Source organism: Loxodonta africana, chromosome 3 (assembly GCF_030014295.1).
Source record: "Loxodonta africana isolate mLoxAfr1 chromosome 3, mLoxAfr1.hap2, whole genome shotgun sequence".
Lineage (NCBI taxonomy): Eukaryota > Metazoa > Chordata > Mammalia > Proboscidea > Elephantidae > Loxodonta > Loxodonta africana.
This window is the reverse complement of record NC_087344.1, coordinates 194,198,114-194,211,172: the sequence shown is the minus strand read 5'-3', so window position 1 is coordinate 194,211,172 and position 13,059 is coordinate 194,198,114. Positions and strand designations below refer to the sequence as shown.

At 38.6% G+C, this 13,059-nt stretch overlaps 2 protein-coding genes across 2 annotated transcripts; one reads left to right on the top strand and one right to left on the bottom strand.

Moving 5' to 3' along the window:
- The first annotated feature begins 6,103 nt into the window (after positions 1-6,103).
- Positions 6,104-7,225, top strand: LOC135230817 (olfactory receptor 10J1-like). The gene has a single exon (XM_064282782.1). The coding sequence runs from the start codon at positions 6,263-6,265 to the stop codon at positions 7,211-7,213; it is 951 nt and encodes a 316-aa protein (XP_064138852.1). The 5' UTR covers positions 6,104-6,262; the 3' UTR covers positions 7,214-7,225.
- A 414-nt stretch (positions 7,226-7,639) lies between these two features.
- LOC100671198 (mucosal pentraxin-like) lies at positions 7,640-12,700 on the bottom strand. Its single transcript, XM_003415173.3, has 2 exons — positions 12,637-12,700; positions 7,640-9,578 (listed from the first exon to the last, which is right to left on the bottom strand). The coding sequence occupies exons 1-2, from the start codon at positions 12,698-12,700 to the stop codon at positions 8,983-8,985; spliced, it is 660 nt and encodes a 219-aa protein (XP_003415221.1). The 3' UTR covers positions 7,640-8,982.
- Between the last annotated feature and the right edge of the window lie 359 nt (positions 12,701-13,059).

Below are 13,059 nucleotides of genomic sequence, written 5' to 3'. Positions count from 1 at the left end.
AGGAAGGGGTGAGAGACCAGATTTGAAACAACTTTTTAAATCTATTCATTCAGCAAATATTTATTAAGTCCCCGCAAGGTGTCCTTAAGGACTACACAATCCCACATGGGAAGAAAGACAATAAAGAAATGAACAAAATAAATGAACAAAAACCAGATAGTAACAAGTGCTAGATGGCTAATTAAATCAGAATGACATGATGGAGTGAATAGATGGTTAATCTAGATGTTTAGTTTAATCACTGTCTGAAATGGTAACAGTGACATAGAAGTTCTCTCAACCTCGAATTGACTGAATCACTCATTAATTGAATGTAGAAGAGACTGAAAAATGCACACTCTATGCTGCATGGATTCATCTGGTAAGCTCCTCTTGAGTAGAAACTCCTGAGACAGAAGTGTCACAAAATAAAGTCTGAAGAGAGTTTCAAGATGGAGAATGGTTAACTGTGCCAAATGCTTCAGAGTTATCAAGTTGGAAAGAACCAAGAACAGCCCAATGAATCTATAAATTAGAAAAATCTTGGTTCAGCCACCATGATGCAGAGTCTGTGTCCCAGCCCTCGGGGTCCCAAATTTCAATGATAAACTCTCTAGAGCTGACCAGTCTCTGAGATAATAATAAAATTCACGAGATTACTCAGAAAGCTAATTTATTTTTTTAATGGTAAGTACACCAGACTAGTCATCTGCATCTGGCTTTTACTTCCTGGTAGATATAAGCAATTAGCATATAAAATGCATGTCAGATGGTTGCTTATCATTCTTATATTCCATTCTTAATCTATCATAGCATGTATCACAATATATGAAAATTGCAGCTGTTTTTGGTTTGCCTCCTCATCTCATACTTTTTGAAGTCAACGGCTATTTGTTTCATTCACTGCTCTTTAACTGGTGCTTAGCACAGTTCAGGGCATGCTTAGATCTTGAATAAATGTTTATTGGAAAAATGAATGAGTAATTAACTCACTAATTACTTCCAACAAGATACTTCAACCTCATAAAAAATCCTCTTTCTTTCCATTTCTTCCCTTCCATTTCCAGTTATTTCTAAAATAAAAAAACCCTCTGTCTCTTGAAGAGCACCAAAGACAAGCTGGAGTACTCTTTATGTTTAATTTTTCATTTTCTAGTCTTCATGGGAACTATCAATCTTATTCTTGCGTTGGTATTTAAAAAAAAAAGAAGAAAGTGCCCAAAGACATACTCTTTAATTAATTTCTATAGTAATTAGTAACATAGAATATTTCATTTTATGACTTATGTCTTGCCAGCCTCCTGAGAATATGTAAAATATGAGAAAGATAGGACTTTCTAATCCTCCTGCTACTATTCTAACCACAAGAATATTTATCCATAAATTTAACTGGAAATACAATATAATAGTGAAGTAAATAAATGAAAAAGGAAGCTGAAATTACTTGTGCTACCAAATTCTAATCCACAGACATCCCTCACCCCACTCACTTGGCTGAAAAAGAGAGAATCTCTTTTGGCCTGCCTTCCAGGTACAAAAACTTAATGTACGTTGTGTAAGCACATACACACATACGAATGCATAGACAAGGTTAGAATATCATTCACCGAAATGTTAATAATGTTGTTCTCAGTTGGGGATTATAGGTGATTTACTTTACCTTATTTTTTCTTTTCTTTGGTTTCTTTATTAAACCTATATTCCTTTTGTAATCAGAAAGAACATAGGATTCTTTCAGAAAGAAAAATCTTAGGCTGGGTTGAAGATTCTTACAGCAATTTACAGGGTAGAGCTAAAATGACTCCTCGAATATCTCCCATAGATACAGAGACAGTCTTGATGGAGGGGGCTGTGCAAAGCCAGAAACTAAACATATCGGAATAGACATCTACTGCTGTTCATTCTGATCCAGAAAGGTAGGAGAAGGAATCAAGGGGAGCATAATGAAGGGGTTTGACAGTGTCTTCTGCCCTCTCTAAGCATGGGAGATATATTTCCCAGATGGGAAAGTTAGGTAGAGATGAATACTCAATGAGACTTAAGGAAGATTAATACAGGCTGAACTGGACAGGAGACTCCCTGGCCCCCATAAACCTCTGTTTGTCCTGATATTTAGAATCTTCCCTTTATGTGTTTATCCAGTATTCATGTGGTTTACTAGAATAAAATTCAATGCAGTGTTAGTTTCTGAAACACCCAACAGTCAGTAGATAAATTAAAGCATTTCTCCTTCATCTGTTACCCGAGTTCCTAATGAAGCCCTTGAGACCAGCTCTCAGGTTCTATATCCCTTACCGCTTTGTGATTCTCAAAGGGAAGGTCTCTGGAGATTTGTGGCAGAGGAATTGGCTCTTCTTTGGAGAAAATAAATATCCAAAGCTCCTGAAATCTGGAGTTTAAGAGGCTGCATTTTTTTCCTGGGCCATTTCCTGGGCCAAAAGAACCGTGCCCCCAGACTCAAGAAATATAACAATCATCTGAAGTTCTCTCTCTGATATCGGAGAGGGCTGGATTCTTCTCACTTTGGGGGTTTTGATTTCTGTTATAAATGCCTCCTTGAAGTAAGGTTTTTCTACCTGCTTTCGCCAAATAGATTCAGCCCCTTGAATGCTCACTATCTAGGAAGTGCCTCCTTCTCCTTCCTACTGCCAAAGTCAGAAGAAGTGAGTGGCTGTTAGCAGAAGTAAAAGAAAATGAAATGTCATGTGCATTTCCAAAATCCTACTATTCTCCATCTATGGTTTTAATATTTGGTTGGTTGTATTTCTTTTCATGTCCATTAATATCATATTTCTTCATGCTCATCTTGCTGTGGTAATGAATTCAAGGGCATGAAATTTAGCAGAGACATGATAATGATCGTTGAATATCTGAAATACTATCATGTTGAAGAGGAAATAGAAGGTGGAATAACGTGGAGGTTGGTGAGTTCCAGGAAGATAGATAATGAAAGTAGCATTATCTACGAACTAAAGCCATTCAAAACAGGAAGGGATGGTAGTACACTTATATAATGGAATACTATGCTCTGTTGGAATTGAAAAGAGTGGGATAGCTCTATCGCACTATTATGGAAAGTGTTCCAGATAGAATATTAAATGAAAAAACAAAAAAACTAGTTGTGGATTAGTATGTGACGTCTATTCTATTTGAGTAAAATTGGAAAAGATATAAAATATGTGTGATAGAAAACTTCTGGAAATTAAATAAATTAAATAAAAAAATTAATTATTTGGACAAGAGAACACAAAATAGAGGTAAAGATAACTAACGTTTCCATTTATACCCTTTGCTACAGATTTTTTCCCCATGAGTGCATATTAGTTTATAATTTAAAAATTCTAGTTTTATTTTTAAGTAAACTCAGTACCTTAAAAAAAAGATGGATGCTACAAATTTTCAGTGATTAAAAGCACTGAAGCAAAATTTGGAGGACTATTTCTGAGAAATGCTGTGCTTTTAAATTACCTCCCAACTCTAAGGTTCTATGATTCAGTAGTATCCAAAGGACTTAACACAACCAAATACTTGAGTTTTCCCGGTCTGCTATGAATTGGAGAAATCTGAATAATAAAATGAACTAGATTAACCCCTTAAAAAAAAATTTTTTTTTTTAACCCCTTACCCAGCATTAATTGTCAGGATTAGTCAGAAAATTATTCCTTTAGAAGAAATTTTTAATTTTTCTAAGGGGGAGGGGAGAGGTATTTTTGCCAAATGGTCTAGAGTAGAGAGAAAAAAAAAAGTTGTATAAAGTGTTGATTTTCCTTTTAACATGGATTCCACAAAAGGTGGCAGCCGTTTTGTTTTTAGCTACCGTGGTTCTACTTTACACGCGTTATCACTCTCAACAGGTCTTTGTTGTGCTGATGGGTCATAATTTTCCTGAGAAATGAGAAAAAAGATAGGATTGCAGGGTTGCGCAAGCTCAATTCATTATTTCCTATAGCCTAGACTATTTTTTTTTTTTTTTTAGACTATTATTTTTTTCCATCCTTCTTAGTGTAGGTGGGATTAATTTCCCACTTACACAAGACTGGAGTTTATCTTGTTTACTATGCGTAATAAATCTTAGCTAAAGAAAACAGTGAAGGACACTAATATATCCCCACATCTCCAAGGAAAATTATCTCTCTACAGTATTTTTCTACATCATTAAGCACTTTCTAATTTGTAATGGCTCCATAGTTCCTGTAAGATAGATACATCATAACTTAATTAGTCATTCCATTATTCATTTACATTGTTTCCAGGCATCACTATTATAAGTATCTCCACAAAAACATATATATACAAAAAAGAGAAGACCCTCCATGATAAGAGGATTGACATAATGGCTTCAACAACGGGCTCAAACATAGCAACGATGGTGAGTATAGGACTGGGCAGTGTTTCATCCTGTTGTACATAGGGTTGCTATGAGTTGGAGCCAACTTCTTGGCATCTAACCACAACAACATATATACATGTATATTAGGTATATTCATATGTATATATATCTATACATACATATTTAGTACATGTCTCTGATCATTTCCTTAAAATAAAATTATTGGAAGTGGAAATATTGAGCCAAAGGTAATGCACATGGGTTGTCACTGATATGCTAAGAGTCTCCTCTATTTATCAGATCTTAAAAAAAAATTCAGTTGGAATTTGTTTTCTCAACATAAACTCGTTTCCAAATTGAGGAAAAGGCATTGGTTATTTTAAATAAAAACCAAAAAATATATTTTGTTTCTCAACTGGTGATCATGCTGCTTCTCTGGCTGTTGTTATTTAGGACAAATAACACTTGTCTTAGAATTAAAATATTGACTCTATGACCTATTACTTTGGGCAAACCACTTAACCTATAAGCTTTAGATCTCCCATCTGTAAGTTAAGGATAATAATTGCTTACTATATGAGGTTCTGAGGATATTAAATATATTACAACTAATAGGTGCTTTGTTGGTATAAGGGATTATTATTGTTATTATTATCCATCTCTTTCTGACGTTCAGAGCTTTCTGATCCCAATAACTCCTCAGACAGGGAATAGAAGCAGAGATGTACAAACTGGTTTCCCCAAAGACACCCAGTTTAGAATTCTGAAATTCTGAAGAAAGTAGAAAAGAGAGTTCAGAGTCTAGTAGTGAGGTAAACTACCTGTGCAGATTTACGTCTAAGAACAAGCTAGAAAATGCGTAGAAATACACATAATTTAAGGGACCAAGTTACTGAACAATACTTAGTACTTGAACTACACTATAGGGGGTTGGACTGATAGGTTATATTTAGTCCTTGGAGCCCTGTTGGCATGGTAGTTAAGAGCTTGGCTGTTAACCAAAAGGTTGGCAGTTCGAATCCACCAGCCGCTCCTTGGAAACCCTATGGGGCAGTTCTACTTGGCCCTATGGGGTCGCTATGAGTCAGAACTGACTCAACAGCAACGGTTATTTAGTCCTTAAAAGATTTCCTGAGGAGAAGGAGAGAAGTCAAGTACTGAAGAAAGGAGGACTATGCTTTGTTTTTATTGTTGCTCTTTAGCTTTGTTTTTAAAAGCAGGTCATGGTGGTACAGAGGATAGTCAGATTTGCAGCTGTTAAAGATTTGTGAAAAAGGCTCCATGAAAGATGCAGACAAGTGGAACACAGAGAAGGCAAACACTTATATCTGGTTGGTGCAGAAGCATTGTCTTCTTTGACAACCCAGAAAGAAGGATTTTTAAGATGATTGAAATTATGGTTAAAAAAAAAAAAAACTGCCATCAAGTTGATCCTGATTCATAGTGACTCTATAGGTCAGAGTAGAACTGCCCCATAGGGTTTCCAAGGAGTGCCTGGTGGATTCGAACTGCCAACCTTTTGGTTAATGGCTGTAGCACTTAACCACTACACCACGAAAGTTTAGGTAAACAAAATCTGGGACTATAAGATACTTTTGAAATTTAAGTATGCATTCCCCACTTCTTTAGCCTCAATTTTTCCCTAACGCATCTGTTTTAACTCACCAGGAAGCCTATTCTTAACTTGCCCCAGGCATCCTTCTTTCCATTCTAACCCATCCCTACTTATTCTTTCATAGCCTTATACATAAATATCCATACTTGAAATCATTTTCTGTTTGTATTTTTCTTTTACCTATGGGTGAACAGTTGTCCTAATTAATCTGGCATCTATCTAGCAGCAGAATCCTTATTATCTCTTTCTCCTAGGGTTCTTCCGTGTAAAGCACTGACTGCTAAAGTGTTCTGACTGACCAGCCTAGGTTTCCATCTTTCAGATCTGGGATTTACTCAATGGAAAGGGAAAACTACACATTGGTGAGTGATTTTGTTTTCCAGGGTTTCTCCAGCTTCCATGAGCACAAGGTCACTCTCTTTGTGGTATTTTTTGCTTTGTACCTTTTAACTCTGGCTGGCAATGTTATCATTGTGATGATCATCACCATTGCTCGTCACCTTCACAACCCCATGTACTTCTTCCTTAGTATGCTATCTATTTCAGAGACCATATACACACTGGTCATTGTACCACGAATGCTCTACGGCCTCATTGACCTAAGTCAACCCATCTCCTTGGCTGGCTGTGCCACCCAGATGTTCTTTTTTATAACTTTGGCCATCAACAACTGCTTTCTGCTCACAGCAATGGGGTATGACAGGTATGTAGCCATTTGTAACCCCTTGAGGTACACAGTCATCATGAATAAGAGTGTGTGTGCCCAGCTGGTATGGGGCGCCTGTAGCATTGGGCTGCTTGTGGCCATAATTCAGATTTCTTCTGTGTTCAGACTGCACTTTTGTGACAGAGAGGTGGCCCATTATTTCTGTGACATCCGCCCAGTAATGAAACTCTCCTGTGATGACACCACTATACATGACATCATTAATTTTATTGTCAGTTCATTGGTTATCGTGGTGCCCATGGGTTTGGTCTTTGTTTCATACATCCTCATCATCTCTGCTATCCTCAAGATTGCCTCTGCCGAGGGTCGGAAGAAGGCTTTTGCAACTTGTGTCTCCCACCTCATCGTGGTCATTATCCATTATGGCTGTGCCTCCATTGCCTACCTCAAGCCCAAATCAGAAGACACAAAAGATCAGGACCAACTGATATCAGTGACTTACACAGTTTTTACTCCACTCCTTAACCCTGTTGTATACACTCTGAGGAACAAGGAGGTAAGGGATGCCCTTCACCATGTTTTGGCAAAAAAAAACTCTCACTTAGGATCTTCAGTACCTTGAACAGTTTCTATATGCTTAAAAATTTGATCATATCATGTCTTTTCTACTTTGTACAGAGAAAGTTGCAAAATTTGGTGGTGAAGTTGCATTAAATAGAGTTTCCCTACCTTGACTCTTAAAAAAAAAAAATCATGCTCCTGTATCTTCTAATAATCTCATAGGTTACCACCAGGGAAATGGACAGATGCAGCTCACAAGATGGACAGCTGGTAGAGAATCATAAGCAAGGGGGCTGATTATTATCGGTTTGTTGATGACAGAAAACTAGGCTGCATAACATTTATTTGAAGTGATAGGTTGAAAGAGCAACCTAAATGTCAGATAGATTCTGAGCTCTAAAACGTCAAAGAAAGCACGGTGGATACACCAGATGTGTTGAAAACACAGTTGAAACTACCTTCCTCACTTATCATACGTTCTCTTTCGGGCAGTGACAAGAGTAACGGACCCTTAACATTCCAAAAGAAATGTTATCAGCTTTCAAGATTCTCACCTATCTTGGAGATCTATGAAATGCTGTTCTTTTCAATTTTGTTGAGGATCACATTAGAACTGTGCCCTCGGTGAGTCTTGACCACCCATATATTCACATGGTTAGTAAGGAACATGGTCACATCCAGCAGCTGAATTTTGTTGTAGTTATCTGTGCTTTCTGTGGGGTAGCACATCAGCTATACTGTATTCACAAGCATAGGGATATCTGAAGGTCTTTTTGAAAATAAATGTATTAATCCCACATCCTTACTAACCTTGCTATCTCATATCTAGAAATTAGTCCAATGATATTTATTTCTTTCTATGTAGAATTTTACTTGATACCTTATTCTTCTCTGATTCTTCATCATTACATTGATCATTTTCTATGAACAGTTGGGTGCCTATTTTAAACTCCAGGTTTAAACATTTTTCTAGACAAGAAGAGTCTGGGAATCTTCTAGTTCTCCTAATTTTATTGTTTTCTTAAAGGGAAGGTTATCTTGATATGTAAGAAAGTTTAAAAACTTTAGGATTTGGTCTGGAAAAAAAAGTAGGCAAAACTTGCCAGAAGTCTTTCTGTCCGTAAGAGTTGTTGTAAGTAGAGATCAATCCGTATCTCCCACCCATCACTCTACTCTCCACTAAGAACAGTCCAAATGTCCCCCATTGAAGATGCGTCGGAAGTGCATGTCAAATAACAGACTTAGGAATCCCTGATGTTGGAAGGACTGAGAAGGAAATACATGTTTTTATAGACATTGCCTGTGTGAAGAAGGGCTTCCAGGGAAGTTTATTTTTGCCTTATCTGGGGTTCCTGAGTCCTTTCTGGGTAAAGTGCAAAGGAAACACTCTCACAACCCTGCTTCTGAGAAGTGCTAATTTCGAGAATCTCTATGGGGATCCTGCTCACTATAGTAGCCCATTCTTAAAAGTCCCTTCCCTTCAGATGCCATGTCATCTTTATAGATTGCTGAGTTTGAGTATACAGAACCCCCATAGGACCTCCTCACAGCTGTGTAGGTCACTGTAAGATTGGAACCCAATGCTGAAAGGAGTGTGTTTCCTTGAGTACATATAGTTTGGTGCTACAGAGAATTATGGTGCAATTCACCTGAAGTGATTTTTGCAACAATACAATAAAGCATGTATGTTGAGGGCCTACCTATCCCTTGTTTTCTTTACGTAATTTACATCATCTTAACAGAGGCGAAATTAATAAAATCAATGCATTTAATTCCAAATGATATTTTTGATTATCACTAAACACAAATCATGTCTGAAGAGAGCAAGGCTCAAACCCACACCTTGGGCTTAATCACCACATATCCAGAGGCTTCATAATGCAGGGCCTGCCAATTTAGTACATTGCCATTGTAACGCGAGGCACCCACCTCCTTTAGGGAGAGCACGCGGTCCCACAAAGACACATCCCATATCTCCCCAACCAAAGATTGTTTTGCATCAAATTTCCCCCCAAAGGAATCCTGCTCTTGTCCCAAGATAATCTTTGCCTCTGCCCCCACAGAGTACCCCTTCTTCAGACCCTTCCTCCCCAGTGGTTTCCCATTCACCCAGAGTTCGGCAATTCCAGAGGCAGACTCCCAGGTGGCACAGACACGGATTGGAGCATAAGGTGACTCTGGGGCCTTGAAAGTGGCTCCAACATTCCCAATGTACAGAATGTACTCTCCCATTTTGTTCACAAAAAGAAGAAGCTCATTTGCCTGTGACTGAGTGCTGTAGGAGAAGAGGCTGTAAGGACGGGTGAGGTCTGTGAAGGCCTTCAGGCACAATGTGAAGTTCTGCAGTGGCCTCTTCACCCTTGGGATCAGGGATACATAGGCTGTGTCTGATTCTTGAGGGAAGATAAACGCCTTTCCTCTCAGATCTGTGGAGGAGACAATGTAACAAAAATTTGGTCAACTCTCTTGCTTGCTTTGCTCTCACTGTGAAACATATGCTGCCTCCTGACAGAGAATATATAAAGCACACTGGAGTCTACAAATTTTCTTTAAGTACATTACCTTAGTTACTGTATAAGTAAACTGTTAGTGTTAAAAGGCAGGGTTTGGTATAGCTGTCCTATAGAAAAGAGGAATTGAAAATGTCTTATATCAATTGTTGGAATCCCTAGGTGGGACAAATGGTTACGCACTGAGCTTCTGAAAGGCCACAGCCATGAAAACCCAGTGGAGCACGGTTCTACTTTGAAACACAAGAGGTCGCCGAAATCCGAATCAACTCAACAGTAACTTTATTATTATTACTTTATATCAATGGTCATGTCCCCCCAAAATATGCGTTGGAATTCTAACCCCTATACCTGTGGATGCAGCACTATTTGGGAATAGGGTTCTCTTTGTCATGTTAATGAGGTCATATCAATGTAGGGTGTGTCCTAAACTTAGTCACTGCTGACTTATAAACAGAGCAGATTGGATACAGAAGCAAGCACATCCTGGGGAAGACAGATGCAACCAAGAAATGCCTGGGCTACCAACAAGAACAGAATTGACATGGCCAAGATCCTGATTTGGACTTTTAGCCTCAGAACTTTGAGAAAACAAAATTTTATTATTTAAAGGCATCCACTTTTGTTACAGCAGTACAAGCTAAGACATCAACCCTGCCTATCTTCCTAGCAGGTTTCATCCCAGTAGAACAGCAAACGCCAGGTATAGAAAATGAAACATGGTTCACTTGTTGAGTGTAATGAATAAAGCATGTAGCACCTCATATCTCCCCCTCCCCACTGGTCAGATTCTGGGATTTTTCCTATAGGACACTAGTGGTTGAAATTACGTGTAAATAAAATAGCTCTTCTAGAACCATGGCTAGGCTATCCTGGACTACTACCAACCCTTGTGGTTAGTGCAGTCTAATACATAGAGTAGTGTGCAAACCACATGGCACAGAACTTTATAGTGCCTTCACTTTCCTTCCTGCTCCCTTTTTGCCCCTCTGGTGTGCCAGTTCAGGGACAACCCCCCAACTGTTTGTCTCCCCATGGCAACGACATCAGGATAATGGAATTACTTACCACTGACTTATTTCCTCATAAGACCCACAAGAGAACAGGAGGTCTTAATCATCATAAGATAGGAAGGCAAATTTAACAAAAACTAAAGGTCTGTAAAATAAATTAGAGAACTATGACTAATTGAATCAAGGAAGGCATAGTACAGAAGCACTATGAAGTCTTGAATTGAGATAGCTTTGCTTAATAGTAGGAAATGGAAAAATAGTATGAATTCCTATTTCCTTAGATACCAGGGTTTTTCAAGAAATGCTCACCCTGGACAAAGAATGGGAACAGAACACCTAGGGAGAGGGAACTACGAACAGATTAGAGTCTTCAATAGCTAGAGACGGAGAGCTTCAGCCAGTACAACATGAATTAGGAAGATGGAAAAGTAAGCCATGAATTTTACCCTGTGATCAAATTATTTCCTTGTTTTTAATTTGTAATCTTGTCAGTATATGAACTTGGAGCAAAATAGCCCATTTAGCCAGAGAGTGAGGTTTTGAATAACTTATTACTAATAGTGATATGATAGAGAAATGAGTATCTCAACCTTGAGAAGATGAGGTACCCCTTAGTTGCAGTAATAGAAAAAAATGGGAGAGGGAGGCTGGTGGATTACCAAAACACTTAAGCTTTTTTTTTTCACTGATAATAAAAATGGGCTCATAATATTTTACACACCACAAGTACATTTCTCTTTTAATTGGTTTACCCAATCTCCCTAACAACTCTTTACAAGATAGATGTTGCCTTTTTCCCCATTTTGAAAATGAGGAAACTGAGGTTCAGAGAAGTTCTGCAATTTCACAAAGCTAATTCAATTAGTTTGGGAAAAACTGGTTCTCTAAATTTCAGTCCAAGCTCCTTCTAATAGTTCATATTTTCTTTCATGTGGCCCAAACGCCTTGAGAAGCATCAGACTGAACATCCCAGCCCCTGTAATAACTTCTGTTTTTCTAACAAGAGCCCCATATCCCTCTTCTTCTCTCAGATGAGAAGTAATAGCGTTTCCATATAGCAAGCAAAGCCAGCTATGCTTTGTCCATCCATGAGGCTTCTTTATGCCAAGTACATACTTACTCATCACCATCTGCGTTGGTTTTAAAAATATATCCCAAACTACTTTCTCTTCCTTTAGGTGTGGACTGACTCTTTTAATGAATAGAATATGAAAGAAGTGTTATGTCACTTCCAAGGTTAGGTTATAAAAAGACCATGACTTCTGTGTTGGGTGTTTTCTCTATGTTGGATCACGAACTGTGGAGGAAACTAGCTTCCATGTTGTGGACTGCCCTATGGAAAGGCCCATGTGTCAAGGAACTATGGGAGGCCTCTGGAGAACTGAGACCCTCAATTCAACAACCAGCGAAAATCTGAATCCTGCCAGCAAGCACATACCAGCAGGGTCCTATCTATGGAAAATAGCGTCTAGGGCAATTAGTGTTAAATTGCTGAAAGATCTCTAACAACTAGCAGTAGAAACTGTGATGGCCAATAGAAACTGCTCATTGGCACCCTGCCTCCATCAGTGCCCAGGGCACACACTCTACCTGCCCACCCACCACTCTCCTCCCACCATAGGCCGCTACATAAAAGAGCTTAGAAGTAGGTCCTTAGTCAATCGAGTGTTCTGATAACACTGCACTCCTGGTTGTTTGACTTCAACCTCATGAGAGACCTTAAGCCAGAGTTACCCAGGTAAACCACTCTCTGATTCCTGATCCACAGAAAGCATGAGATAATAAATGTTTATAATTTTAAGCTTTGGGGTAACGTGATGCAGCAATATACAACTTATACACTATCATTCATTCTCACCTTCCCCAAAGTAACAGCTGCAGCAACAATAACAAAATGTGGTTGTACTCTAGTTCCTCTGGAACTTGGAGATAAGTTCTTCCCAAGCAGGCTTAATACCTACCTGAATGTGTCACAGCTCCTGACAGAATGGTGGGGAACAGCACACCCAGAAGAAGCTTCTCCATCTTGCTCTCTGTGAGTCTTCAGGAGTAGTGAAAGGATAGCAGTAGCCTTCGCAGCGGAGAAACACTCGAGTTGGCTTCTTATATTGTGGCTTTGGGGGGTTTGAAGTTGTTCCAGTGACAGAGTGCAAAGTTATAAATGGTAAATATTAACTGGACCAGGATATAATTTTAAAACGAATTTGTTTACTTTTAGGTCTATTGTTTCATTTGTTATGTATCCTCTTTCTTTTCTAACTGTTCTATTTCCTTCTGGGCAGTTCTATACATATTCCTGAAGGAAAAAGGCTCTATGTCCTGGGGAGGTGGGGAACAAAGGCGCATCTGGTGGATTTGAACTGCTGACCTTTTGGTTAGAAAAC

Bases quoted from the DNA above. Each gene is read 5' to 3' on its own strand.
- LOC135230817 (XM_064282782.1), top strand. From the start codon at position 6,263: ATGGAAAGGGAAAACTACACATTGGTGAGTGATTTTGTTTTCCAGGGT.
- LOC100671198 (XM_003415173.3), bottom strand. From the start codon at position 12,700: ATGGAGAAGCTTCTTCTGGGTGTGCTGTTCCCCACCATTCTGTCAGGA. The intron at 9,579-12,636 runs GTAGGTATTAAG...TCTCCTCCACAG, and splicing joins AGGAGCTGTGACACATTCAG to ATCTGAGAGGAAAGGCGTTT.